Raw genomic sequence first — 27,701 nt, 5'->3', positions numbered from 1 at the left:
TCGGTGCATACGCACAAACAACAGTTAGGACCCGTCCCCCCACCCGAAGGCGAAGGGAGGCTACCCTCTCGTCCACCGGGGTAAACCCCAATGTACAGGCTCCAAGTCGGGGGGCAATAAGTATACCCACACCCGCTCGGCGCCTCTCACCGGGGGCAACTCCAGAGTGGTACAGAGTCCAGCCCCTCTCAAGGAGATTGGTTCCAGAGTCCAAGCTGTGCGTCGAGGTGAGTCCGACTATATCTAGCCGGAACCTCTCAACTTTGCACACTAGCTCAGGCTCCTTCCCCTTCAGAGAGGTGACATTCCACGTCCCAAGAGCCAGCTTCTGTAGCCGAGGATCGGACCGCCAAGGTCCCTGCCTTCGGCCACCACCCAACTCACACTGCACCCGACCTCCTTGGCCCCTCCCATAGGTGGTGAGCCCATGGGAAGGGGGACCCACGTTGCCTCTTCGGGCTGTGCCCGGCCGAGCCCCATGGGTGCAGGCCCGGCCACCAGGCGCTCGCCATCGAGCCCCACCTCCAGGCCTGGCTCCAGAGTGGGGCCCCGGTGACCCGCGTCCGGGCAAGGGAAAACGGCGTCCAAAGTTTTCATTCATCATAGAAGGTTTGAACCGCTCTTTGTCTCATCCCTCACCTAGGACCAGTTTGCCTTGGGTGGCCCTACCAGGGGCATAAAGCCCCGGACAACAGAGCTCCTAGGATCATTGGGACACGCAAACCCCTCCACCACGATAAGGTGGCGGTTAAAGGAGGGGTAGCGGTTAAAGGAGGGGAACACAAAAGGAACAAAAGGACACAAAAGGAACACAAACTATGTGAATTTAATTTATAGCTATGCCGACCTCTCATAAATATGCCTACATATATTGCTTATAAAGACAAGTAATTTTTGCAATTCTGACTTTGGGCTTTCAAAGGATTTATGTACTGCCAGTCAAATGTTTGGAGACCCCCAAAATGTTCATGTTTTTGATAGAACTTGATATTTTCTTGTTCATCAAGATACTACTAAATTAATTTAAAAATACAGCCAAGACATTACTAGTATTCCTAACAGCTATTACAGCTTGAAATGACTATTCACTTTAACTGCAAAGCCTCTTTTCAAGTGTTCATGTTTTTGATAGAACTTGATATTTTCTTGTTCATCAAGATACTACTAAATTAATTTAAAAATACAGCCAAGACATTACTAGTATTCCTAATAGCTATTACAGCTTGAAATGACTATTCACTTTAACTGCAAAGCCTCTTTTCAAGAGTGCAATACCTGAAATGAGAAAGAAAATTGAAACATTTGGATATCTTATCTAAATTTGAACAAGTTTGAAGTGCTGCATTTTCTCTTTGTAGCTTAGAAAATAAACAAGCATGCAACTTAAATTAGGAAAAGGATTGCACTCCACAGAATAATCAAATTAAGTAATGAAAATAATTTAAAAAATAACTGAAAAAATAAGTTGCAAATCACAAACAATCTTCCAAAAGCACAGCCAGAAATTCACATGAATGCAAACAAAGTGGGGAGCTTACAAATCAACACTAACATTTCCACACAGTGCAGAAACAAGCCCTGGATCTGTTTGTTTAATTTGTGACACCCCAGTACCAAGGCATTGTCCTTCACTCCTTTTTTTACCACCCAAGCCATTTATTTTGAACACCTCATTGTACTGAAATTGCATCTTTCCCTGCCTTAACCAACTTATATGCCATTTTGAGTGGAGACTTTGAATCTTGCTCATATTTTATAAAAAGCAGCTCACTGACAAATGCAAATATATGCTGAATATACCCTGCTCTCATAACATTCTTAACTGCGAAAATAGTATTATATGAGTGATTAACATATTGACAAAAGAAGAACCCATTTTGTTGCTTTTTTTTTTTAGATGGTGTTGAGGCTTAAATATCGGGTGGCGCACAAAAAACCAAACCACCTCCGACTCCAACGTCGACATACGTTTCTTAGCCCGTACACAAAATGAAAAATAGGCAATACAAAAATCCAATTGCAATTGTTTGAAGGAGCCACGTGCAATAAAATACACGTTATTCCTTGTTGTCATCCTTCAGTTCTTGGACACAAGTTATTCTGTAAGGCGCTTCATTTATACTGAGTGCAACACACGTTGACAAGACCTGCGTGAAACATTCGCTTGTTGTGCCAATTTACGTGTAGATTTCCTAGGGCTTCTGGTCGTCCGTTCCTGAATATCTGCTACGACCACAGGTGTGTAAATGGACGGGGCCCGATTCTTTTTGCAGTTTGCAACTGACCCAGTCTTACGCCACTTCTTCACCAACTCATGAATACAGTAATCCCTCGCCATATCGCGCTTCACCTTTCGCGGCTTCACTCCATTGCGGATTTTATATGTAAGCATATTTAAATATATATCGCGGATTTTTTGCTGGTTCGCGGATTTCTGCAGACAATGGGCCTTTAAATTTCTGGTACATGCTTCCTCAGTTGGTTTGCCCAGTTGATTTCATACAAGGGACGCTATTGGCAGATGGCTGAGAAGCTATCCAACTTACTTTTCTCCGTCTCTCTCTTGCGCTGACTTTCTCTGATCCTGACGTAGGGGGATTGAGCAGGGGGGCTGTTCGCAAACCTAGATGATACGGACGCTCGTCTAAAAATGCTGAAAGATTATCTTCACGTTGCTACCTTCTGTGCAGCTGCTTCCTGAAGCGACATGCTGCACAGTGCTTCGCATACTTAAAAGCTCGAAGGGCACGTATTGATTTGTGCTTGTTTGTTTTTCTCTGGCTCTCTATCTCTCTCTCTCTGCTCCTGACGGAGGGGGTGTGAGCTGCCGCCTTCAACAGCTTTGTGCCGCGGTGCTTCGCATACTTAAAAGCTAAACAGCACCATTGATTTGTTTGCTTTTTTTCTCTATCTCTCTGACATCTGCTCCTGACTTGAAGAGGAAGATATGTTTGCATTCTTTTAATTGTGAGACGGAACTGTCATCTCTGTCTTGTCATGGAGCACAGTTTAAACTTTTGAAAAAGAGACAGATGTTTGTTTGCAGTGTTTGAATAACGTTCCTGTCTCTCTACAACCTCCTGTGTTTCTGCGCAAATCTGTGACTCAAGCATGACAATATAAAAATAACCATATAAACATATGGTTTCTACTTCGCGGATTTTCTTATTTCGCGGGTGGCTCTGGAACACAAGCCCCGCGATGGAGGAGGGATTACTGTACTACTCTTTGCTGGTAGGTTTACGCCAGGAAACTTCTGTGCAAAAATGTCCCGCATTTCCATAAAAGAACCGGTAGACACATACGCCTCCACTATTCCAACCCCTGTTACAGAGAATACATCTTCCAGATCTGTCTCATGCACGTCTATACCCACTGGCTCACAGCTTCCTTACTAATGCACTGCTGGGGCCCTAAAGTGGTTTTACTCTGGAAACCCAGCATACTGCCAAAGGCATTATGCCCTAACAATATAATTTTTTCAACTATAAAATTGATTTTTTCATTTCATTCATAATAATAAAATATTGGCATGCAATACTTTACTGCTAAAATCGTAGCTTTCTGTAAGAAAGATTATGACCTCAGCACATCAGATTTTACTCCTGTGTGTTGTAAGTTAGACATATGCAATGCATTCTTTTCTGCTGAACTCATGTCAGTTAACAAGCCACCCTTCTATCTTTGCTATTAGGTTAATTTCTTTGCCTAAAGAAAACCCATTTTTTAGCTGCCCATTAACCTCTTACATGTACTGCTTCTGCTCCTCATGAAAGAGTTCCTTGCTCTCCATGGTCCTTTCCAGTAACATCTGGTTCTGCTGACTCAGCATCTGGATTTGACTAAGCAGATGGTGATTCTCCTCCTCCAGGTTTCCTTTCAGGCGGGTTAGCAGCTGCATCAAGGGATGAAAGAGTGAGCACGCTGTTAGCGGGACAGACCAGACGGACAATTTTAGCTCTAAATGAGTACCACATTCATTAACCAAACCGCTGTTTACCATAAACACTTCCCTAGAAGTGTTGTATTCACTCCAAGGTAAAAGAAATAGTACCTTAAACGCTATACACACCACATGGCAAATCAAGTTACACTCTTATTCATGACAGACCTATTGTTGTAGAACAAAAACATTTAAACTTCAATAGCTAAACCCTAAGGGAGAAAGGTGCAAAAAATAATTTTTTAGAAGTAGGGTGTGCAAATTCAGTCAAAAAAAATGTTCTATAAAATTCTTCTACACTTAATTTTGTTTGAAAAATTCTTTAATTACCACTGAGACATGTTTAAAGCACAATTAAACGTTTTATTCAAATCAATGCTTATCTGCTGCTTTTCTGTTTCCTTCTTGTGCATAGTCAACCATCGCTGAAACACTTAATCTTTTACGCTCTTTATGACAGAGTGGCCAAGTGTATGATTCTCCTCACTAAAAGACACATGGAAGCTGGCCGGAATTTTACAAAAAAGCACCTAAAAAATTCTCAGACTGTGAGAAGTAAGATTCTCTGGTCTGATGAAACCAAGATTAGCATCACGTCCAGAGGAAACGAGGCACCACTCATCATCGGTGCAATACCATTCCAACGGTGAATCATGGCAGTGGGAGCATCATTCTGCAGGAATGGGGACTAAGAGACTAGTCAGAGTTGAGGGAAAGCTGAACAGAGCAAAGTGCCGAGATATCCTTAATGAAAACCTGCTGAGTCTGGGCCGATGTGTCACCTTTCATCAAGACTAAGCAAACACAACACTGGAGTAGCATAGGGGAAAACTCTGTGAATGTTTTTGAATGGCCCAGCCAGAAACCAGACTTGAGTCCAATCAAACAGATCTAGAGAGACCTCAAAATAGATCTCTGCCAAAGGTTTCCATCCAACCTGACACAGCTTGAGAAGATCTGTAGAGAAGAATAGTAGAAAACCCTCAAGTCCTGGTGTGTGAAGCTTGTCATTTCAGACACAAGGAAAAACTCCAGGCTGGAAACACTGCCAAAGGAGCTTTGACCAAGTATTGAGTAAAGGGTCTGAATACTTGTGATAATGTGACATTTCACTTTATTTTCAAAAACTTTGCAAATATTTCCATTTTTGCTTTATAATTCTGGGGTACTGAATACTGTTTGATGAGGGAGAAAATGAATTTAAATGATGTTAGCCTGAGGCTGCAACATACGGAAAAATTTAAGGGGTCTGAATACTTTCTGAATCCACTGTATGCACTGAGTGAGCACTTCATTAGGTACACATGCTCTTACCACGCACTCAACCACTCAAGTCAATGGTAGCTTCTTACGCAAAAAAATACATTAATAATAACACATATTGTGTGTGCCTTCACAATTCAGAGGCAGAATGGGCAAGAATAGTGCTTAAAATGCTTTCAATGTAGAATGTTATTAGACACCAGAAACACTGGCACAAGCAGATGAGGAACTGCAGTCCTGCTAGGGATTTCCTATATTATGATAGTTTAACAGTTGTATGAATAAAGGGCTTCTATCAACAATGGCCTGTCATCAAAAACAGGCCAACAGAGGCTTAGGTGCAGAGCTTTGTTGTGGCGAGAGTGCAGATGAACTCTGGAGAACTCTGGAGCTTGCATATGACTGACAACTTCAGCTCTGGTTTCTTGATTCCTTACTGTTTGATTACATAAATCTGTGAATTCTAAATTCATCACAAATCAGCCTACAAGCATTCCAGTCAGTGTGAGATAGAGATAAAGCCTGTAGGATGGCAGACTGCAAATCATCTGTTTCATATTAAACATTGTGAAAACCAAAATGAGCCTAAATGCTCAACTTAAACATGGATAAGGCATTTAGTGCTAATGCTTGTGTATATCATCTTTTTTTTATATAACACGGAATGGTTTTTAAATTCCAACACACCACATCACAAACATTACCACTTCTGTACAGATTCCCAAATCTGTACAAAACTAAAAAATATCCCCCATACTTGGCCACGGTGTAAGAATACTTCAGTGGGCATATAGTCATTATTATCATGTACTTTACTGTACTAATGTTTCCAAGTATAATTTATAGGCAAAAACAAAAGAATATTAAAGAAGTCTGAGGGGTTTCTCTGCATTTTTACTTTTCTTAACCTTTGGCACCTGCAATGTTCCATCTAGCTCCAGCTATCAGGACTGTGGGAGACGCCACCAAAATGAACTGCATGTTCGATTTACTTTAGGCCTTCTCTCACTATAACTTACTAACACTCTGCTGAAGAAAGCTAACCCCACTAGGTTTCTCTCACACAAAAACTGCCCTTGCATACCAGGCTATTAATATTTATCTGTTTCTGCCAACATCTGTCATACAGTACATGTCAAAAGTTTGGAAACATAAAACTGAGGATTTAATGTATATTAAAGCACAATCTCTACAAAGATTTGGGAGTATGACAGTATGTTACACAAGCAACTCAGATTCACCTAACTTTTCCCGGTGTCATTTGCATGAGTCAAATTTGTTGTTTACAAGGACCTGAACACAGTGTGATTGAGTCAGGAGAATGTTAAATGGGATTCAATGATTAAACATGTTGACTTTTCACAATGCACCATCTTTCTCACTCACTGCAATATATAAAGATAAGAAGAGCTGCTTAAAAGTCCTACCTCACAGTGGTTTTCCCGCTTGGCCAGGGTAATGTCCAAGCTCTGGCTTTGTTCTTTGAGTTCATCAACAAGTGCCTGCCAGCGGTTTAGCTCCAGCTGTGCGGAGTTTAGTGTGCTCTTTAGGTCCTTGTTATGTACTTGAAGTGTACCGTATTCCTGCTGTAGTTGACTGTGCGCATAGGTCAACCTGAAACGAGAACACTGCTGACTAGGCAAAAGGAAAACAAAAGGACCCCGTAAAATGTTTACAAAATGTAGCATTATGACACAAGTCATACAAACATAAAACAGTGAAGGAGGAAAACGAGTTCTGTAACACACACAGGTCAGTCAATAACAAACACAGAGACAATTCGTTGTAAAAAGATATGGATGGCCAGGCCAGTGCCCAGCATCCTCACTTGTGTATTAACTAGAAAACAGCAGAAGGCTATCTGTGAACTACAATGTAGGCTGAAAATGTATACACAGGAGTTCTTTTAGTGTATGTTTGCTTCTTTGCTAAAAAAAACCAAAATGAAATCATTCCTAAAGTATTGGCAAATGTGGTACATTTTACCAGAATGCCACTAGAAAGTGTACATGCCACTGTGAGAGTGCCGACATTCTTAAAGCTGACCACCAGGTGGAGCACAAGACTGCTCAAAAGAGTATATTTTTCATTGCTTGAGCTTTGACACCAGTCATAACCATTCATGTACATTTTACGTTATATCTACACTACCATGTTTCATTTAAAAGCACAGACATTAGTTCTGGTTTTCTTCTGAAAAAGCTGGCTTGATGTTGCAGTGTGGAAGGGTCAAAGTGTAGACATCCAAAAATGTAGCTCTGAATGGTTTGTGCTTGTTATGAAGCCCTTCCCTAACTTGGTCCTACTCATTGCAGCGTCTCATTCTCAGATTGGTCACCCTTCATGGAAGAAAACTGTTTTCCAACATAGAGAACACAGAAGCATTGCTTTCCGTGGTGATTGCTATGTTGCTTAATTGTATGCATCTAAATTGCATTTTGTACAGTCTGAATGTTGCACACTTGTGCAAAAGGAAAATCATTTACCAGTCACTACAGTTCAGTGATAAATTCCTTGGCCAGCAGTGTTACAAATCCCTTCAAACATGTTGATACACATGCCCAGTGTAGGTAAACACTTACATCATATGTCCTTTCGATCATTTTAATGTGGAACAAGATGCATTAAACAATATAAAAATACTAGTGTTTGGAAATGCCATTTTTAAATTAAAACATAGTATTGTGGATGTAACCTTAGTTGTTAATTATTAAGTGGCACTTTAAATAACATCCTCTCCTAAAAAAGAAAACTGCATATTGTAACAAATGGCATTTGTGTAATGTTTTCTCTACAAAATGATGGAGCTGATGAGTAGACTAACTTTATCTATAAGTGAGGGGCTGTAGAAAAAAAAATAACAGGAGCTGGTGATTTTGAACATGATGTCCCCCGAGTTAATCTTTTATTTGCATATGGTTTGTCACCTCTGAACAACTCACATTTTCTTATGGAAAAACGGGAGAACAACACATCTGGCCAGTACTGACCTCTCCATCTCTTCTTTCAGACTCTCTTTCTCTCCCAATAGAAGGGAATTCTTCATCTTTTCCATTTTTAAACTCTCACTTTCCTTCTTAAATGCCAACTCTTGTTGTTCCATCTCTTCTTTTCTTTTCAGCAGCACTGTGTACCTTTGAAGAATGAGGCAAAGGAAAAGAGAGATTAAATAATGGAGGAGCCCTGTCACTAGGCCATTTGCATAGTAGATTAAGTAAATACTCCTGTGGTACCAAATTGGTACTGAAACTACGGCAACCTGTTTAAGCAGAATCTATTAACCGGTGGAAACCATGTGGAGAAAACTGTCAACATAAAAACCAAAGTCAATTAGAAAGAGAAAGACCTCATTGTGGAGTAACAAACAAAGCTATAACCTTAACAAAATATCTCCAAAAAAGCTGCAGCATGTCCGTAAAAATCTTGGGGAGGAGCACAAGACCATTACTGCCTTATTAAATTAAAGAGGGAAATTTCCCTCTGTGCCAAAGGTTTTAGCCACCTGAGACCACATCACAGTGGGACAGTCTGTCAGAACTCTGTAGTGCTCAAGAGTGTCTGGCCTAATTAAGCGTCTCACTGGTTCTGTTAGAAATTTAATTTGCTTTTAATTATTCAGGGTATTACATCTGGCCACCAGACACTGCAGTCACAAAATGGTGCCCCAAGGGACTCATTGCTCAATTCTCCTACTTCGTTCTTATTAAAAAGTCCACTTCTGGTAAACAAGAATAGTAAGGAAATCCCTGAAGAAATTGATCTTGAGCAAAAAAAATGGCTCATTAGGAGAGTTAAAAGAGTGAGCAACCTCTGTAAGCCAAACTCATTTGTATTCTACCAGCAACAGCAAGCAGGAAAGTTGTTCCAACAGTTGACTGGCAATTATATTGAACAATACGCAACCTCACGGTATGATGAAGAAATGCTCTCTCTGTATGTGTGACATATCCACCTCTAGTCCACTGATGCCATCATCGTGACACCTGTACAGCAGGAAGATGGAGAGAGATATGTGCTGCTTACCTGTCTCCCAGATCGCGGTACTCCTGTTCCAGAGCTCTGTGGGCTGCTTTTAAGTTGCCATGCTGATCAATTAATGTTTCATACTCCTGAGACTGACGCTCATGCAGCACCATAACCCTCTCATGGTCTTGAAGAAGTGAGTCGTGACTAATCTTCAGCTCCTCTTTTTGCTTCATAACATTTTCGACTTCATTCTCCACCAATGTCTGCTGACTTTGCATCATAGCATTCTGAGCCATTAGTGAAGCAGTCTGGGAGTTGAGGGTGGAGTTTTCTACCTGTGTCAAGGGAAGCACAGCAAGTCAACAGGTGACTGTCCAGTGGGTGGAATATCAACAATTTGTAGGAAGGGTAACGTGATAAGAAAGAATAGTTGACAACTGGAATCTGCAGACAAGTACCAATTATTTTATATTACAAAATAAAACAAATCCCATTTGATATTTCTGCTGCTGCTTCTAATTAGAGAAGTTTGGATTCTTCAAGCTTACAGCTTCCAGGCCATGCAGAGACCTTTGGGGTAAATTTAATTACACCTGTAGTGTATAAAAGCAAAGTTTTTAATGACAAAGGGAAACATTTATGCAAAAAGATAGCTGTCACTGTGCTATCCAATCAGAATGGCAGATAAGAAAAAGATTCCTAGAGCTCCACATGAAATCAGGCATGTCGTCATGTTCTCCCTACACTTGTAACAACACACAGTACAAATATATTTAGAGTTCTGCAAAGGACTTAAAAAAGGGGGGGTTTCTGACTTGGAGTTTAAGTGGACGTGGACATATGAATAAGAAATGCCTTTTAACATACAGTAAGTGATTCTTTAAACACTGACTCAATTCGGTATTTTTGTGTTATGGGAACCTTGACAAAAGCTGGGTGCAATAATTATTTAATCAAAAAGCATTTTTTTTTATTATTTACCAGGGAATGAAATAAAGACAGATGAGCAAAGAAAAAAAACAGCATTAGGCGATAGGCAAGTGAGTCTTAGAGCCCAGAAGCAAGAAACAAAAAGAGCAATCATCAAAATTCAAAAATCAAAATCAAGGAAATAAAAGAAGCTGCAAAAAGGTCCTAAATGCTACTAGAAATTCTGAGCCCAGATTACAATATCTCTTGCAAGTACTTAAATTGAGTTTTAAGTTTTATCCCAAGCCTAGATAGCAAAGTGTGCTGCTCTCATGTATAGGCTTAGGGATATATAACAAAATTTATAATGCTTAGTGAAAGTGTCTATGGCAATCTTCCGCTCATCCCCTTCATGAATACTTGTTAGGTTATATGCATTTCATAAATTCAAATTAGTAAATACTGTGGATTTAAGCAAAGACAAAGTAAGTGTAAGAGGACTGCTGTTTTTAATGGTTTCCTTTGGCTCCCACTAATCAATACACAGTCATGCGCCAATTTATGGCTGACCGAGTAGACGCAATTCATACTTATGACCAAAGGCCATATGAAACCAATAGGGTAATAATGTTCTACAAATTGCCAAAACCAGCCACAGTAATAAATCTTTCGTTCATATTATCATTATTTCACCGGGTCACATATGTTTTCTGACTCTTTGGAGGCTCTTTAAGGTTTTCTTTGATCTGCACTGCTCCACATGGTTAATTCAATGTCTTTGGCCTACACTGCTTTCCTTACTCCAGTATTTCTCAACCTTTATGGTCCTGCACCTCAGCTTTAATCACTGATGACCCAATAGCAGCAATTGCAAATCAACCTCTTCGGTGAATCAAAGTGTGACTGCAACCCCCACCCTGTCCACCAGAAGATAAAAAAAAGTTCACTTAGAAACATGAAAACACAGAGAATATTGTCGGCAATCGTATAGGAAACCCACTCACAAGCCAACGACAGTAACCCACGACCCACCAGTAGAGAAGCACTACCTTACACGGAGCACAAAAACAAAAAGATTGGTTTGTACTTCTCTGTACCAGCAGTTAAAGTATGCATACTGGTGTCCCATAGAGCTTGCAATGACCTGGCCTGTACACTTTGTGACAAACATACAACTAAATGCAAAGTCCCATGGTGTATGACTGTATTTCACTGTCCACAAAGTGACACCGTTCTATTCAACAAAGAAAACCCTTTAACTGTATTTATCAGCCTATTCAGAATCACTCCTAGGAATTGCACTTAAAGTCTGACTAGGGTAAGAATTTGTCATACATCTCATGTCCAACTCTGGAGTAGTTATGGAGTGTCCTACACCCAATCCCAAAGAGAAGTAAGAGTTCATGTTTGAGAATAAATGACGTCACAATTTAATGGTGCCCGAGCTGCAAAATGCCATTCATGAAGGTGTTTTGTAGTTTCCTCAGAAATCATGATGACATTTTGTAGTTTTTAGATACTAATGCCAAGGCTTCACCACAAAGATGATAAATAATAATAACAATAACAACAACAATATTCATAGGAAATGTTATCATGTTAAAAAAAGTTTATGCTTGTCCCACAAAGTACTCTACAGTCGTGCATTCAACGAGGCCACTTTGTAGCAACATCCAGAATAATACTATAACAAGCATCAATATAGAAATACTGAGACACACCGACACACCAAACAAGAGTAAAGCCTGATAACGGGTCTGCTATATTTAAGAATTAATAATTAACAGTCGTACTTCCAGAAGAATCACCTTCCGCTGTTTAGGCCACTGGAAATGCCTTGTAAAATAATAGTTTCTAAAATTAGCAATAGTTATTCTTGTGCTTTTTCTAATGTCACGTTCACTCTTCAAGTGTTCCAGATCATCGCTTATTATGTCTCTCTCCTTATCTTCTGTGAGGCTCAATTTATCCAATACCCTGGTAGTCTCCATCTGCATTCCTGGAACTTCCCAGGCCTTTAAAGTGTTAATGCGAATACTCCAGGGATTCATGGAATGCAAAGCTGAGCATACCTGAGATTGTTACCTGGCCAGGAGGCCAGTACAATGGAGAGACAGGGGGAGGCAATTGGCTTGGACTGTCTGCTCCCTTTATACATTAGGCTTCAGCACCCATATGGACGCCTACAGGGCATGCTGGGAACTGTAGTGCCATGGAGCAGCCCTGTTGGGTTTTGAGGGTGCTGCCAGGGGGTGCTATGAGGATTCATGGTCCACATTCTTGCAGACTTCTGCTTAACCCGGGAGTGCTCCCAACAGGCTATGCCCTGGCCTCCACCGGGAGCAGATAGTTTGAGCTGATTGCCTCCTCCTGTCTCTCCATGTAAGGATTTTTAGTCCAGCCCAGCCGTGACACCAGTGAACCCCCTTCCGCAAGGGCATCTATTGCCTGCCTCTTGGCCGAGGCAGGACGGTCCACACCTTTCTTCTTGTGCCTGCGACGGGCTGGCTTCCTGTCCAGGTAAGGAACCTCGCCCCATCCCAGCCACGATGCCCGCCCATGCATGTTATCCATCACACCACACATATTCAATCAAAGATAAATATAAATGTGAGCTGGATTATGGTATTTACTAGATATGAAACACGCAATTAAACATAAACATGTTTAATGGAGAGGTGGCTGTGGAGAATACCATGTTCAAAAAATTTTAAAAATGTTTACTTTGCCACAGCACAGACATCCATTCCTAGGGACTACAGGTCAACAATTTACAACAAGCTTTAGTTACTGAAGAAGCTTGGTTCATACCTGAAGTTTTGCTGTCTGAGTCTGCAAGGCACTGTTATGCTCCTGTAAGGAGGCTGCCTGCTTCTGTAGTGCCAAGATCTGACTATTGAGCAGATGGTTCTGGGTGCCTAGCTGCTTGAGTTGCTCCTTTAGCAGATGCTTCTCAACTTGAAGTGCTGCATTCTGGGAAAAAAAACCAATAAATACTAGTATCAGATAAAATTTAAGATTTTACAGAAATGTAGTGATTAAAATTCCATTATATGACTTTAACCAGGTTGGTTTATTGGTCCAGATGTTTCTTTAAGAGTGTTACATTTTGCTGAACTAAAATCATAATCCTCCAACTGTGGCAACTAAAGGAAATAAGATTCTAAATGGGTGAGGTCTAAGTACAAGAGACTCGTTGAAGGGTTCTATGTCCACCTACATTCTTCTCTATGTCAATAACTTGATCTTTCACTTTCAGCAGCTCCATGGTGGCCTCCCTGCGTTCCGTTTCCCACTTTTCCATGACTTGGTGGTTGGGCTGCTGATACGCCGGGGTGTAAGCCTCCTCTTCCTCCTTCCTCTGTTTTAGAGCCTCCAGATTCCTTTTCACCTGAATTATCAAAAACAAGCATGTAACCTGGAGTTGGATTAATGTGGAAGACAACCTTATGTATACAGTTAGGGTTATGGGGAAGTCAAATTTCACAAATCTAGATCTTCAAATAACCTCAGAGAAGAATTTGGGATGCCAAGAGACTTGTTACAGTTTGTATTTAAAAACAGCAAAGTAACTAAAGGAAAGCTTCAAGAACACAAAAGCCCTCCCTACACACTTACTGATGTGAGTTCACTACGAAGCTGTTGGTTCAGGCTGCTGGATTCCTCAAGTCGAGACTCCAGGGACAGAATCTTCTCTTCTTTGATCTCAAGTGTCCTTTTTAGTGTTGACTCAATCTTCGACTCCAAAATTCTGTACTTGCTGTGGGAATATGATTTTATAAAGCTGGGTTTACAAGACTTTATATTTATAATAAGATAATAACAGAGGAAATTTAATCACAAACACACATACAACTGCACCAGGTTGGCAAAAACAATGTTTGCAATTCAGACAAACTGGCAACATGAAAAGGGCATGAGAAAGCTCAACTCTTCTGAGCAACCGAGAAGCGTGATAAATGTATTATAAGTTACAGACACACAGAGATCCTGTCAGAACTTTACAGAAGGAGGAGACGCCAGGTTTAAAGGGAAGCATTGGGGCTCACTGTTTTTATGGACTGTCTCTGGTTTTTAACCTTATCATTTTAAAGGAATATTTATTGAACTGTTTTTAACCTCCACTAATTCACCTTTTATTTTAATGGATTATTTATTTAAAAAAGACGTTGCACTGCACTTTGGGACACTGTTTTGCTTAGACGATTTCTGATAAAAGTACTAAGCACCTTTACACTATCCCCTTGCTTTATGTGTGTTTTGTCCTCATCTGCCACGGTCATCCGGTTACGTTATCGATGGTGTCGGGTTCAAGAGGTTCCCAGACAAAAGTGGAAGCATGGAGCTGTCACAAAAGTCTTCCCAGAAATGTGGAGGTTGTTGAAGCTGGAATGGTGCCCAACTCCATATTAATGCCCATGGTTTTAAATATAGGCTCATATAGGAGTGATGGTCAATTATCCACAAACTTTTGTCCATTTGACATTGTATGTAGTATGGACTGCACTTACACTCTGTTGGACTTAACTGACAGATCTGCACTTAAAATGTTAAGATTACAATTTATCCTAGAACAGGCCATCTAGCCATTTAAAAGAGACAACAGTTAGCGTCTCTATCACAAAATTAAATACTGCTGATCCATTTGAGACTTAAGGGATTGTTTCAGTGAACTCAGATGTTTACTTACTAAAACGTTTGGTACCACATCTTTAAATGTGTCCTATAAAAATGCAGTTCACCTTGTTTAAAACAATCAAATCAGAGCTGGTTCACTAGTAAAGCCTTTGAGAAACTGATAATGAACATAATAACAAGCTATGGCCACACTTCAGACATCTTGGACTGTTGTAACAAAACTGATCAGAATAAAAATCCACTGAACATGTGGATAACTGAAATCAGCTCTCATGAAAGCACTTATGACATCACACTAAAGACAATAAAAATAAAGCAATGAAATTAGCAGTATCACACAACAAAATGAAAGAGGCTAAGCAAATACTAGAATTGCCTTAACTTTACACAAAGTGGGAGCCTGTAGTGTATTATACGACAAATCAATCAACCTTTACTTTGACAACACACATAGTGTCATTCCATACTGTACATTTCATCAGGACACTTCCCTGAATTAAACATGAAAGCTAAAAATAAACATGTATGAACTCAATGAGCTGACCTATTTGTGCAACTGGCTATTGGTCAAATGGGGCTTCAGCTCCAGGGAAAATCAATGTAATTTCAGGCGTCCGACAAAGCACATTACATGTCAATCTCTGGCTCCCTGGGAACACCTCATTATGTCATCTTGTTATTTCTGCATTTTGTTGTTGTAGGCATGTTTATACATACACACTGCATTTAATGCAAGACAATCATCAGGTCTTCTTCTTCTTCTTCTTTATTTATCTGCCATAACAAAGATCTTTTGATCGCCAATTCTCCCATTGTATTTTCTCTTCTGCTCTTATTTTCATTTGTTGGTATGATTCACTATCTTTCAGATAATATAACATGCCATGTCTTGGCCTTCCTCTTCATTTCTTTCCCTCCAGTTTATCCTCCAGCAGTTTTTTCAAGAACCCCTCTCCTTTTAGTACATGTTCCTTCCAGTTTTGTTGCTTTCTTTTCACCATTTCCAACATGCGCTTTTCTTCACCATTTCCTTTCCAGCACTTTTTTGATACACAATTTATCCATCCGACTGATCTTTTCTATCCTTCTCCAAAGCCAAAGTACAAGTGCTTCCAATCTATTGATGTCCCCTTTTCCTCATTGTCCATGTCTCTGCTCCATACAACGCAACACTCCAAATAACTATTTTTATTATTCTTTTCTTCAGTGTTCTATTCATTCTATTCGTTAACAATTTACATTTTGAATTGAAGCCTGCTTTACTTATTGTTATACATATTTTTATTTATTTTTTTACTTCTTCTGTCACTTGACAGCATACTTCCCAAATACCTGAAGCTGTCAGATTTTTCCAATTTTTATCATTACTGGTTTCGCTGCCATTGATTATTAGAAGCAGTTTACTGTTAGGTTGATAACCATTTCAAATCTCTGGTACTACATTATGAATCAGCTGTTTTTAAGTTTAAATCTTTACTGACAAAGAATAATAACAAGAATGTTCAAGAAATACATACACATGTATTAAAGAAGACCATAAACATTGAACATCTGTCACCTTAGGAACTAAAGTATACCAAAGGAAAATACCCATTTCCCTCAATTCAGCTAGGTGGGACCCGAACAACAGACACCGGCTGTTGATGTTAAGAGCAAACACTCCACAAATGTTAAAATTCATCTACAGAGTCATCACAAATTAGCCTACGACCAATTTTTGGGCAAAGAAAAAGAAAAGATAAAAAGCACCAACACTCAGAGCACACATGCAGGTCCAAGTCCACATAAAGCAAGACAGCAAACGTCAACATCATATTACTGGCGGCGCCACGCAGGCTGCGGCTGCACGGGCTCATGATAAAAACACAGTGATTTATAGTGATTTAATGTCACTCAACATGGAAATTCAGACATATACTCGTCTAAACCTTCTGTCATTGGGTACGGAACAGGATAAAGGACTAGTAAATCCAAATACCATGGTTCTACTGAAAGAATTTGGACTGCTGCGGACGAGCGGTGAGGCCAGTCTAGCACCCATATTATCTACCTGTGCTATCCGCGCCTCGAGAACAAGACGGCGGCGGTGTATGCGTAAACAAAAGCGAGGTGTCCGCGGTGGGCTCAGCGTTAAAGCTAAAGCTAATCCATGCAGAACGCCACTACCATCGATCTTGGTGGCAAATATCCGCTCACTGGAGAATAAATTGGACTACATTCGGTTGGATTTAACATCGAAGCGGGAGATTAAGGATTGCTGTGCTTTTGTCTTTACGGAGTCCTGGCTCACCGACTCCACAACCAACACTGCTATTAGCCTGGAGGGGCTAACGATTCATCGGGCAGACAGGAGCAGCAGTCTCAGCGGCAAAACACGGGGCGGAGGTATCATCATCTACATAAACAACAGATGGTGTGTTGACTCAAAAATAATCCACACATGTTGCTCTCCGGACACTGAGTTTTTGGTAGTTAAATGCCGGCCTTTTTATTTGCCACGGGAATTTTCCGTTGTACTTATAGTAGCTGTTTATATTCCCCCTGACGCTGACACCAAGGCAGCCATTGACACACTCTGCCACTGTATCAACGATTTGCAAACCACACATCCAGAGGGAGTAGTCATCGTTGCTGGGGATTTTAACCAGGCAAACATGAAGAGAGGTTTACCCCATTTTTACCAACATGTGGATTTTGCAACTCGAGGAACCAATATATTGGATCATGTCTACACCAACATTAAAGGAGCATTCAAAGCATCCCCGCGTCCCCATCTTGGCTCATCAGACCACATCTCTATTATGCTAATCCCAGCATATAGACCTGTGCTCATCAGATCAAAACCATCACTCAAACAGGTGAGAGTTTGGCCAGAAGAAGCCATGAATGCACTACAGGATTGTTTTGAGTGCACTGACTGGTCTGTGTTCAGTGAGGCAGCTACCACAGATCAAAGGATAGACATAAATGAATATGCAGAGGCTGTGTTTGGCTACATAAACAAGTGCATGGAGGATGTCTGCGTCACCAAAAACATCATTGTCAGGGCAAATGATAAACCGTGGGTGACTGCTGAGGTGCGAGTTTTGCTGAAAGAGAGAAACTGTGCTTTTAAATCTGGAGATATAGCTGCCCTTAGAACAGCAAGAGCCAACCTAAATAAAGCTATTAGAAGAGCTAAAAGGGCTCATGGAAAGAAAATAGAGAGTCATTTTCAAGATCACAGGAACAGCAGAAGATTGTGGCAGGGGATTAAATCTGTGACAGATTACAAAACAGTTTCTTACCCCTGTGATGATAGCTTCAACTTCCTGAATGACCTAAATAAGTACTTTGGACGGTTTGAAGCATTGAATGATACATCACCAGTGAAGGCCACCCCTCATCCTGATGAGAAGGCACTGTGTCTGGAACCGGATGATGTTCTACGGACTTTGAGGAGAATTAATCCAAGGAAAGCTGCGGGACCAGACCAGATACCAGGTTGTGTACTCAAAGGATGTGCGGAGCAGCTGACACATGTCCTTACGGATATATTTAACATCACTCTGTGTCAAGCTGTTGTGCCATCTTGCTTTAAAACCTCAGAAATCATCCCAGTTCCGAAAAAACCCATAGCCACAACCATGAATGACTATCGCCCTGTAGCCTTAACATCAATAGTGATGAAATGTTTCGAGAGGCTGATCAAGGACCACATTACTTCTGTCCTACCCTCCTCTTTTGACCCACTCCAATTCGCCTACCGCTCCAACCGTGCCACAGAGGATGCCATATCTATTGCACTCCATTTTTCATTGGAACATCTGGAGAATAGAGACGCTATGGTCCGCATGTTGTTTGTTGATTTTAGTTCGGCTTTTAATACCATCATCCCTCAGAATTTGATCAGCAAACTGGGCCCATTGGGACTGGGCATACCTCTGCAAAACTGGATATTGGACTTTCTAATGGATAGGCCACAGTACGTACGGGTAGGAAAGAATAAATCAGATACCATCTCCTTGAGCACAGGTTCTCCACAGGGGTGTGTTCTAAGTCCCCTCCTCTTCACGCTCATGACCCACGATTGTTGTGCCAAGTTCAGCACAAACCAAATTATTAAGTATGCGGACGACACAACAGTGGTGGGTCTCATTCGAGGTGACGGGGAAGGGGATTACAGAGAGGAGGTGAAGTCATTTGTGGAATGGTGTGATAAAAACAATCTGATACTGAATGTCGAAAAAACAAAAGAACTGGTGATCGACTTCAGGAAGAAACAGCTGATACACATCCCGGTCTACATTAAGAACACTGCTGTGGAAATTGTGCAGTCTACTAAGTTCCTGGGAGTTAATGTGACGAACAACCTCACCTGGTCCCTGCACACCTCCTCCGTCATCAAGAAAGCTCACCAGCGCTTGATCTTTCTGCGGAGGCTAAAGAGGGCCCATCTCAGTAAGTCAGTCCTCACCACTTTTTACAGAGGGACCATAGAGAGCATGCTAACCAGCAGCAGCTCTCTGTGGCAGGAGAGCTGCAGCGCTTCGGACTGGAAAGCACTGAGGAAAGTGGTGAGGGCTGCGGAGAGGATCATTGGAGCCCCGTTGCCTAATGTACAAGATTTGGCAAAACAAAGCTGTCTGGCCAGAGCTGTGCGGATTTCTAGAGACCCTACTTATCCTGCCTCTGAACTCTTTTCCCTCATGCCCTCAAGCAGAAGGTACCGCAGCCTGAAATGTAGAACTACCAGGTTTAAAAACAGTTTTTTTCCTACTGCCATTCGTCTTTTAAATGAAGCATTTTAGTATTTTATTGTAGGCTGATTTTAACTATTTGTTTTTATTAATGTCTTGTGCATCGTATTTTCGTTCTGCAGCACATCTTGGATGTTCTGCTAAATGACAAATAAAATTGAATTGAATTGAATTGATTGAATTGAATTATTAGGCAAAGGCAGCAACTAGAGGAACAAACTCAATCGAACACAATTAACGTGAAGGAGCCCGAGATAATTTCTTTATATTAACATGGCTATAAGGCTATGGTGACATGCTGTAGTTCAGAAAAGTTGGCACTTCCCTCAACCTCAAACTTAACATGCCTTCTGCTGCATGAGTAAAAGGTATGGTGGGAATGTGGAAAAGTGAATTGTGCAACAGAGAAAGTAGTACTGCTCTCCTTTACATTTCTGCAGTATTAGTTTATTCCAGTCATGTGTTGCTTGCTTTATTCCAGTTAAATTTGTATTGATAATTTTTCAACAAAAGTGCCGTTTGTTCAGCACTAATGACCAAAAAATATTGCATCTTATACATTTTTTCATATTCATTATCTGGTTTTCATTTTGCTTGTTTTTAACAGGCCATACAGTACCTGTAGGTCTCTACTAACATTAAAGAAACATTCTATCCAGACCCTTTAAGTCTGTAGTTCTGTCTGATTGCAATACAAAACTGAACACCATATTAACTCAGTAACTAAAAATAATTACTAAAGCTAAAACTGAAACACACATACATATACAGTATATAGAGAAGAGAAGGTCTGTGATACGGTTTGCATATTTGCAGATGGAGATCCACAAAGGGAGAAAATGAATCACGTATCATAAAGTAGTTTTTATTCCTGACTTACAAGAATCAAAGGCAATATATAGCAAAAGTTATGGGGGGGTTATTGGTTGTAAAGATTTTATTTATTATGAGCATGTTCTTCTTAAGTTTGTATATGATGGGTTTATGTCCAAATGTCTGTTGATGGCATTCTCATTTGATAGCCAAGAATGAATGAATGACGCTAACTCTTCTGTCTTTTCACTTCAAACAGATACTCAAAAACATTTATTAATCAAAGCTTACAAAGAGGACGCCAAAAAACTCAGCAAACAATTGACTTGAATCAGAACCCCCACCCCACCTGGTACTCACTTCCTTATTACCACAAGGTGTCTGAAGGTGCAGCACGCATCCTGCCAAGTCAGGCGTCAGAATAGCACACAAACCCACGAACAATCTGCGCACGGTCCTCTTTAATGCTAAAAACAAGAAATCGACAGCAGAAACACGAAACGCAGTTTATAGCATTCCGTGCAGTTCTTGCCCAGCAGTATACATAGGACAAACTTCAAAAAGAATCGCAACACGAATACATGAATATCGCAACGCCTACAGAAGAAAGGACTCACGATCACTGATCTACACGCATACTAAATCAACAGGACATACATTTAACTGGGACAATGTACAAGTAAGATTTAAGGCCAGTACTAAAAGTATCAGACAGCTGGCTGAATCTTGGCTATCAAATGAGAACACCATCAACAGACATTTAGACATAAACCCAGCATATGCAAACTTAAGAAGAACATGCTCATGATAAATAAAATCTTTACAACCAATAACCCCCCACCCCCAGTTCACACTGACTTAGCCCCCCCTTGCCACCCCCCCATGTAACTTTTGCTATATATTGCCTTTGATTCTTGTAAGTCTAAGCATTATCCTCTGATGAAAGCTCAGGAATAAAAACCAGTTTATGATACGTGATTCATTTTGTCCCTTTGTGGATCTCCAGCTGCAAATATATATATATATACAGTATATATATATAGAGAGATGTATACGAGGTCTTACACAAAAAAAAAAGATATGAATAATCTTATACCTTGGGAACCAAGAGTGGGAGGGGAGAAATAAAGAGATGGTTCTAGAACATGTTCCAACTAGTCACAGTGAGAAAAGGCTAGACTCGATCGCTTCACTTAGTACGAGTGTTCAAATACAGACGTTTTCTTACCCTTGTTCAGAAAATGGCGGACTGCAAGAGTGAACACTGAGTTAACATCAAGTTTCTTGTGAAACTCAAGAAATCTGCGATGGAAAGTGTTCAATTATTGACTGAGGCTTACAGTGAACAGTGCATGTCTCATGAAAACGTTTTTGAAAGGTACAAGTCGGTGCTCAAAGGAACCAGTTTTTTGTTGGTAGAAGATGCGAAAGCAAAAACGACAGAAATTCTCAACAGCCTTTCAGAAAATGATCTGCGGAATTGCTTTGAACGTTGGCAGCATCGTGTGTAGCTGTATGTCAACTCAGAAGAGAACTCATGAAGGTGATCGTAGTTAATTTTCTTAATTTGTTATATAAAAAGTGTTATGGGCACAGTCTCATTTTTTTTGTGTCAGACCTCGTATATATAAAAATGAAATATGTTTGTGAAATAAAAACTAAAAATTCATTATGAAGGAAAACTAAAATTAAACTGAATTTCTAAAAATACATCCATCCATCCATCCATCCATCCATTTTCCAACCCGCTGAATCCGAACACAGGGTCACGGGGGTCTGCTGGAGCCAATCCCAGCCAACACAGGGCACAAGGCAGGAACCAATCCCGGGCAGGGTGCCAACCCACCGCAGGACACACACAAACACACCCACACACCAAGCACACACTAGGGCCAATTTAGAATCGCCAATCCACCTAACCTGCATGTCTTTGGACTGTGGGAGGAAACCGGAGCGCCCGGAGGAAACCCACGCAGACACGGGGAGAACATGCAAACTCCACGCAGGGAGGACCCGGGAAGCGAACCCGGGTCCCCAGGTCACCCAACTGCGAGGCAGCAGCGCTACCCACTGCGCCACCGTGCCGCCCATTCTAAAAATACAAACTACATAAAAGGCAAAGCTTTAATAACCTTAGTCCACATATGTAAGTAGACCTTTACTGCTTAACTTTAAAATGCTACATCCCAAAATGCACTTTAATAAATGAGGTCATGCACCCACTTGTCATCTGTACTGTGCTCCTCCTGAAGCAACTTCTCCTTGTTCAGTCCAATTTTCTCCAACTCATGGTTCAGCTTCTCTAGTTCGTTGGATTGCTGTTGACTTCTTAGCTTTTCATGCACCAAATCCTACAGATCATACAATTGGTAGTGAGAATGATTAAATAGTTTATATTATCTACTGGACATTTTTTTTGCCCCCTCTTACCTCTCTGAGGGTCGCTAGTGTCCGCTTGTCAATGGTGGCTTGTTTCTGTAATTCTTTTATCTCCTTCTCCAGCTCTTTAGCTTTGCTGTGAGCCTCCTTGAACTTGCTCAGTTCCTTTTCAAGCACTTTATTCTCCTTTCCTAATGTTGACACTTTGGCACAGCTCTCATCTAATGCTGCCTCTTTCACCTCCACCTGCTGCCGTAGCCGCTTGGCCTCCTTCTCCAAATGCTTTTTGTCCTTCTCCAGCTGACATACTTCCTGCTCAAGGCAATGCTGATCAAGTTCTAACTTTTCCAATCTTTTGCTGGCAATCTTCAGCTCCTCCATGTTCTTCTGTAGCACGTGATTTTCCTTCTCTGTATCCTGCAACTCTTTCTCTAGATGCTGCATCTTTTTGTTGCTGTTCTCCAATGTTTGCTGGAGCCTCTGGTTTTCAGAATCAAGGCCTTGGTAAGTAAGCTCCAGCTTCTCATATTTTTTACTCAAGACCTTTAGTATTTCCACACTTCTAACCAACTCCTCCTTCTCTTTTTCAAGTTCTTTATGTTCAGCTTCTATTTGAGACAGTTTCACATTTGCAAATTTCAAAGTCTCCACTGTCCTCCTCATTTCTAGATTCTCTTGCTCTAGCTGTTGGTTTTCAATTTCAAGGGCTTCTATCTTGAGGGATGCATTCTGTGCCGTATCGACTAGCTTCTTTAGTTTTCGGTTTTCTATCTCCAGCCCAGAGTTCTCCAGCTCAAGTGCTTTGATTTTGTCACATGTGATCTGTAAGGCGGCTACTTTTTTTTGGAGTCCTTCATTAGTATGCTCAAGCTTATGCACCTCTCTTTCCAGTTCATCTGATTTCTCTGACTTTTCCTTCAGCAGTAGCAGCTCCTTTTGGATTTGCTTCTTCTCAAACTCCAGCTGAGTCAACTTGCTGCCTGTGTCTGTGATGCTCTCATGAAGGATCCTGTTTTCTTTCTCTATCTCCTTCACTCTGGCCTCGGTACTGACCTGGGTCCTCTGACGAAGGGAATCCACCGTTTGTCTTAGATGTTCATTTTCATGCTGTAATTCTGAAATCTAAAATACAAGCATTGTAAAGTTTCATTTTCACTGTTGTAATAATTTGCACCTCAAACAAACAAAGCATTCTAAGTGTGAACACTGCTACTTGAACTAAGAAGCAGCACAGGTCAGTTAGACTGTTTTAAAACTCATTATCCTCTCTTTTTTGAATTCTTTTGTTTCTTTCTCTTTAGATATCTTTGCCCATGTGCAAATACATTGCCAGCAACAGTAAACCATAATATAGTGGTTTGTTAAAAGCCTGTTTTCTGTGCAAATGCATTACAGAGCCTGCAGTGTAAATGGCATGCCTAACATCAGGTTGGATCTGCCAGTCTTACACGTACCTGTCTGTCTCTGTCAGTTTGTCTGCTCTCATTAGTATCCTTCAACTGCTGTTTCTCTTTTAGCAGGTCTTCCACCAGGGTCTCCATGTCTTGGTTTGCTTGTTTCTCCTTATCCAGCTGGGATTCAAGCTGTTCCACCTAAATAACAGAACACTAATTTATCATTGCAGGTGACAACAACTCGAAGTATTCCTTCCTTAATGACCTCAGTAAAATGATATTGGCAGTTATACAAACTTTATGTGCTGTGAAACTTAGCTTTCCAAGTAGAGCTTCACACTTGTGAGGAATGGACTTATGGGACATGGCTAGCAAGTGTGAAAAAAGGTCTTCATTGCATCATGCATTGTGTTGCAAATACAGTAGAGCTTCATGTTTATAGTCAAGAACCATTAATGTTCAACATTTAACACTAAGTGTAAAAAATTGATGAAAGATCTCCAAGTAAAATCATCTCTTCAGTTTTTTTTAACAAATATATCTAAATGCCCAGTTAGTCCATCTTGGAATAACCTTAGAAACTTTATAGTCCTTGACAGAGTGCAGACATACTGGTATATTAAAATCGATGTGCTTATAGCCCTAATGATTAATATACAATCATGTGCCAATTTACGACTGACTATATTGAGGCCATTTATACTTGCAGCCAAGAGTCATAGGAAAACAATAGAGTAATAACGGTCTAGAAATTGTCAAAATAAGCTGCTACAAGCCACAAAGGCTGTATGTCTTTTGTTTATCACATACTTGTGGCAGCATTGATAGCCATAGAATGATACACAAATGAAGTGAGAGAAGCAGTGGTGGAGCTGCAGAGGTAGCAGTTCCCCAGCTGTCTTCCTTCTTGTACTGATGCTGCAACCAACAAGAACATAGAAGATATAAATTCCTTGTACATAGTGACTTTACTGAAGCAGCAGACTCACATCCAAGCCAACTCCTACTAATGAACATAAACAAAAACAAGCCTGATGAGGTTTGATTTGGGTAGAGTCGTGCACGGGTTTATGGCTGACCGGGTTCAGGTGATTCCTACTTACAGACGAGTATCATTGGAAAACAACAAGGTAGAAACTTTCTAGAAATTGCCAAAACCAACTGCAGTAATAAATCTTTCATTATTGCTGTTATTATTTCACAGAGTCTCATATGCTTTGAGACTCTTGGACAGGCTTTTAATGTTTGTTTTGATCTCTAATTCTTACGCATTTGGATTCGGCATATGGCCAGTGAGACGCATAGGTCAGATTATGCTACTCCATACACCACGAACCTCAGTTGCAATGACCTGTATATTTTGTGACCGACATACGGCCAATTTGATATACTGACTGGTTCCAAATGGAGCCATACGCTGGCACATGACTGTATTTACACAGCCCTTAATAATTTTTAAATACTATAAAAAAAGAACATCAACTAGACAGTAGTCACTCCAGTCTTCTGAAATTCTAAAATTCAAAGCTCAGCATTTTAATAAGCCTATGGATTTGAAAATTGTGTATAACATAGTCACAACCCTGTTAAACATTTATTTAAACAGATAATACTGTACATTATGAAAACTTAAACAGCTCAAAATTAAATAAACACACAAAGTCTTAACAATTCCCTTCTTTTAAAGAGAAACCATAATATTAAAACCTGCTACAATACTAACCAACTCTCACTATGTCGATCCACAACATATCCATATACTCTCTGTCACTCTTTCTTTTAAGGTTGCCAACTCCTGACAATGGTAAGTTGCACCTCCAGACAACATTCTGTTCCTTTTACCATCAAGCAATATGCTTTATTAATGCTTAATTTGTCTGGAATGATGCAAAGCCAACACTTTTGTAGCAGTTATCCCTGTTTTTCAATCTTTGTAAAAGGACTCTGATAATGAGAAGTCAGACACTCCTAGAGAGCGAATCCCACCTTTTTATTCAGCTGCTGGACTTGAAGATTACCCTCCTCCAGGGTAAATGATGCATCCCGCAACTCCTGGATCATATTCTGCAACCCTTGATTTTCTTTCTCTAGCTTTAGGATACGGCTGGATGCAGATTCATTGAGCTCAAACACAAAAGACTTGCAGGCTGTTGGAAACGAGAACGGCACTGGACTAAATTATTCAGAGGATATGCATAGATAAGAAACCCAAGATGGTCTCCTTTCCACACAGCCCATGCCCATTTGACTAAAAGACTGATCTCCATAGAAAGCAGTGAAACTTAACGTCAATATATAACTGTACAGAGAGACAGAAACTAAGCTGCAAGTTCCTATGTAAGCAATGGCTCCTTTTGTGCCCTTTCAGCAAGAAACATGGACTGCTTGTGTTTGTTTATCTGTATAAGTGACACCCCATTCCCTAACACAGGATAAAGTCAGATTACCTGAAAAGATAATAAACATGGTCAATTAATTTTGACTTTGGTGAATAATAGCCTTCACAACCATGCAAAGCTTTGAACCATTCTGATTAATGAACAAGAACAAAAATGAAAAGAACTTTCTCTAACCATCATTGACATCAGTACTCTTGGAAAGCTGTTCCAGTTCCCATCCCAAATGGGCCGATTCATTCATGCTCTGCTTCTGAGCAATCTCCAGCATCATATTTTCTTCTAAAAGTTCCTCAATCCGCTTCTTATCTGTATCTCTGTCCTAGTAAAGCATAACATACAAGAGAAATTTACTTTAAAAAAGTGGCCACAGGGCTAGAAGAATACACCCATTTGAAAGAACTGACACACCGTTTTTTAACTCACTCACCGGGCTGCATAATAAACAAACAGAGACTGTCTTAAGCCCCATTCATAGATCCAATCAGGGGCTCCTTCACCATGTCCACCACAGGGAAGTGATGATCATCAATCATGCAGTATCAAAGTACAACAATTTTTATCTCTCTGGTTCTTGAACCAAAACTTATATTTATAGGTTAAAGTAAAGTATGCAGAGCTTAAAATCTGAAGCACCCAGACACCATATTTAAAGAATTATGCCACTATTACGCAAAACTAAACTGCACTTGCACTGACTGGAGTCAACCTGCCATTACTTCCCATCATGTTTTTGGTTGGCAGAAGACAAGAAAAATGTGGGTTCCTTGATCTTGCATCACACTTGGAGCCTATTAAAAATGCACAAAGAGCACAGAATTCCCATGTCATGAGAGTGAATGAGATTGCTTTCATCTGTGGGCCAAAGATATTTTATTACAACTTAGAAATCCACTTTGCTTGGAGTTTGCCAAGAAAAATTATAGTTTGGGTAGAGTTGCAGCTTATGTGGGGTATGAGATATTGCACATAGAACCGAGACTGTCTATAACCAACTTACCATAAGCTTGTGTTTATACAAAAAAATAACTGTACATGTTAAAATAACAAACACTTTTATGAAAAATATGTTCAAGTAATAATAATTAATAATATTCTTAAGCTCATAATTCAATTGAGAATACCCACTGGGGTGCCAGAGTCTATCCAAGCAGTGTTGGCCAAAAGGTGGACTAATTCAGATTTGACAGTAAAATTAGCCAACAAGGAGAAGATGTGTAAATTCTACAAAGCCAAAAAAATCTTTTATGGTTCTCAAATA

At 40.4% G+C, this 27,701-nt stretch overlaps 1 protein-coding gene across 1 annotated transcript in view; it reads right to left on the bottom strand.

Annotated features, from left to right (window-relative positions):
- The window catches only part of ccdc88c (coiled-coil domain containing 88C), a 203,372-nt gene that overhangs the window by 30,644 nt on the left and 145,027 nt on the right, over nt 1-27,701 (bottom strand). Inside the window, exons 12-23 of the mRNA XM_028821826.2 lie at nt 26,618-26,762; nt 26,031-26,191; nt 24,105-24,242; nt 22,702-23,772; nt 22,495-22,622; nt 13,700-13,841; nt 13,302-13,472; nt 12,893-13,054; nt 9,230-9,507; nt 8,197-8,340; nt 6,634-6,820; nt 3,750-3,895 (exon numbers count right to left, since the gene is read on the bottom strand). Of these exons, the coding sequence (XP_028677659.1) occupies nt 3,750-3,895; nt 6,634-6,820; nt 8,197-8,340; nt 9,230-9,507; nt 12,893-13,054; nt 13,302-13,472; nt 13,700-13,841; nt 22,495-22,622; nt 22,702-23,772; nt 24,105-24,242; nt 26,031-26,191; nt 26,618-26,762 (2,873 nt within the window). The remainder of the gene's footprint in view (nt 1-3,749; nt 3,896-6,633; nt 6,821-8,196; nt 8,341-9,229; nt 9,508-12,892; nt 13,055-13,301; nt 13,473-13,699; nt 13,842-22,494; nt 22,623-22,701; nt 23,773-24,104; nt 24,243-26,030; nt 26,192-26,617; nt 26,763-27,701) is intronic.

Source organism: Erpetoichthys calabaricus, chromosome 16 (assembly GCF_900747795.2).
Source record: "Erpetoichthys calabaricus chromosome 16, fErpCal1.3, whole genome shotgun sequence".
Taxonomy (NCBI): Eukaryota; Metazoa; Chordata; class Cladistia; order Polypteriformes; family Polypteridae; genus Erpetoichthys; species Erpetoichthys calabaricus.
Note: the sequence above shows the minus strand (reverse complement) of the source record. Positions and strands in the feature narration are given on the sequence as shown.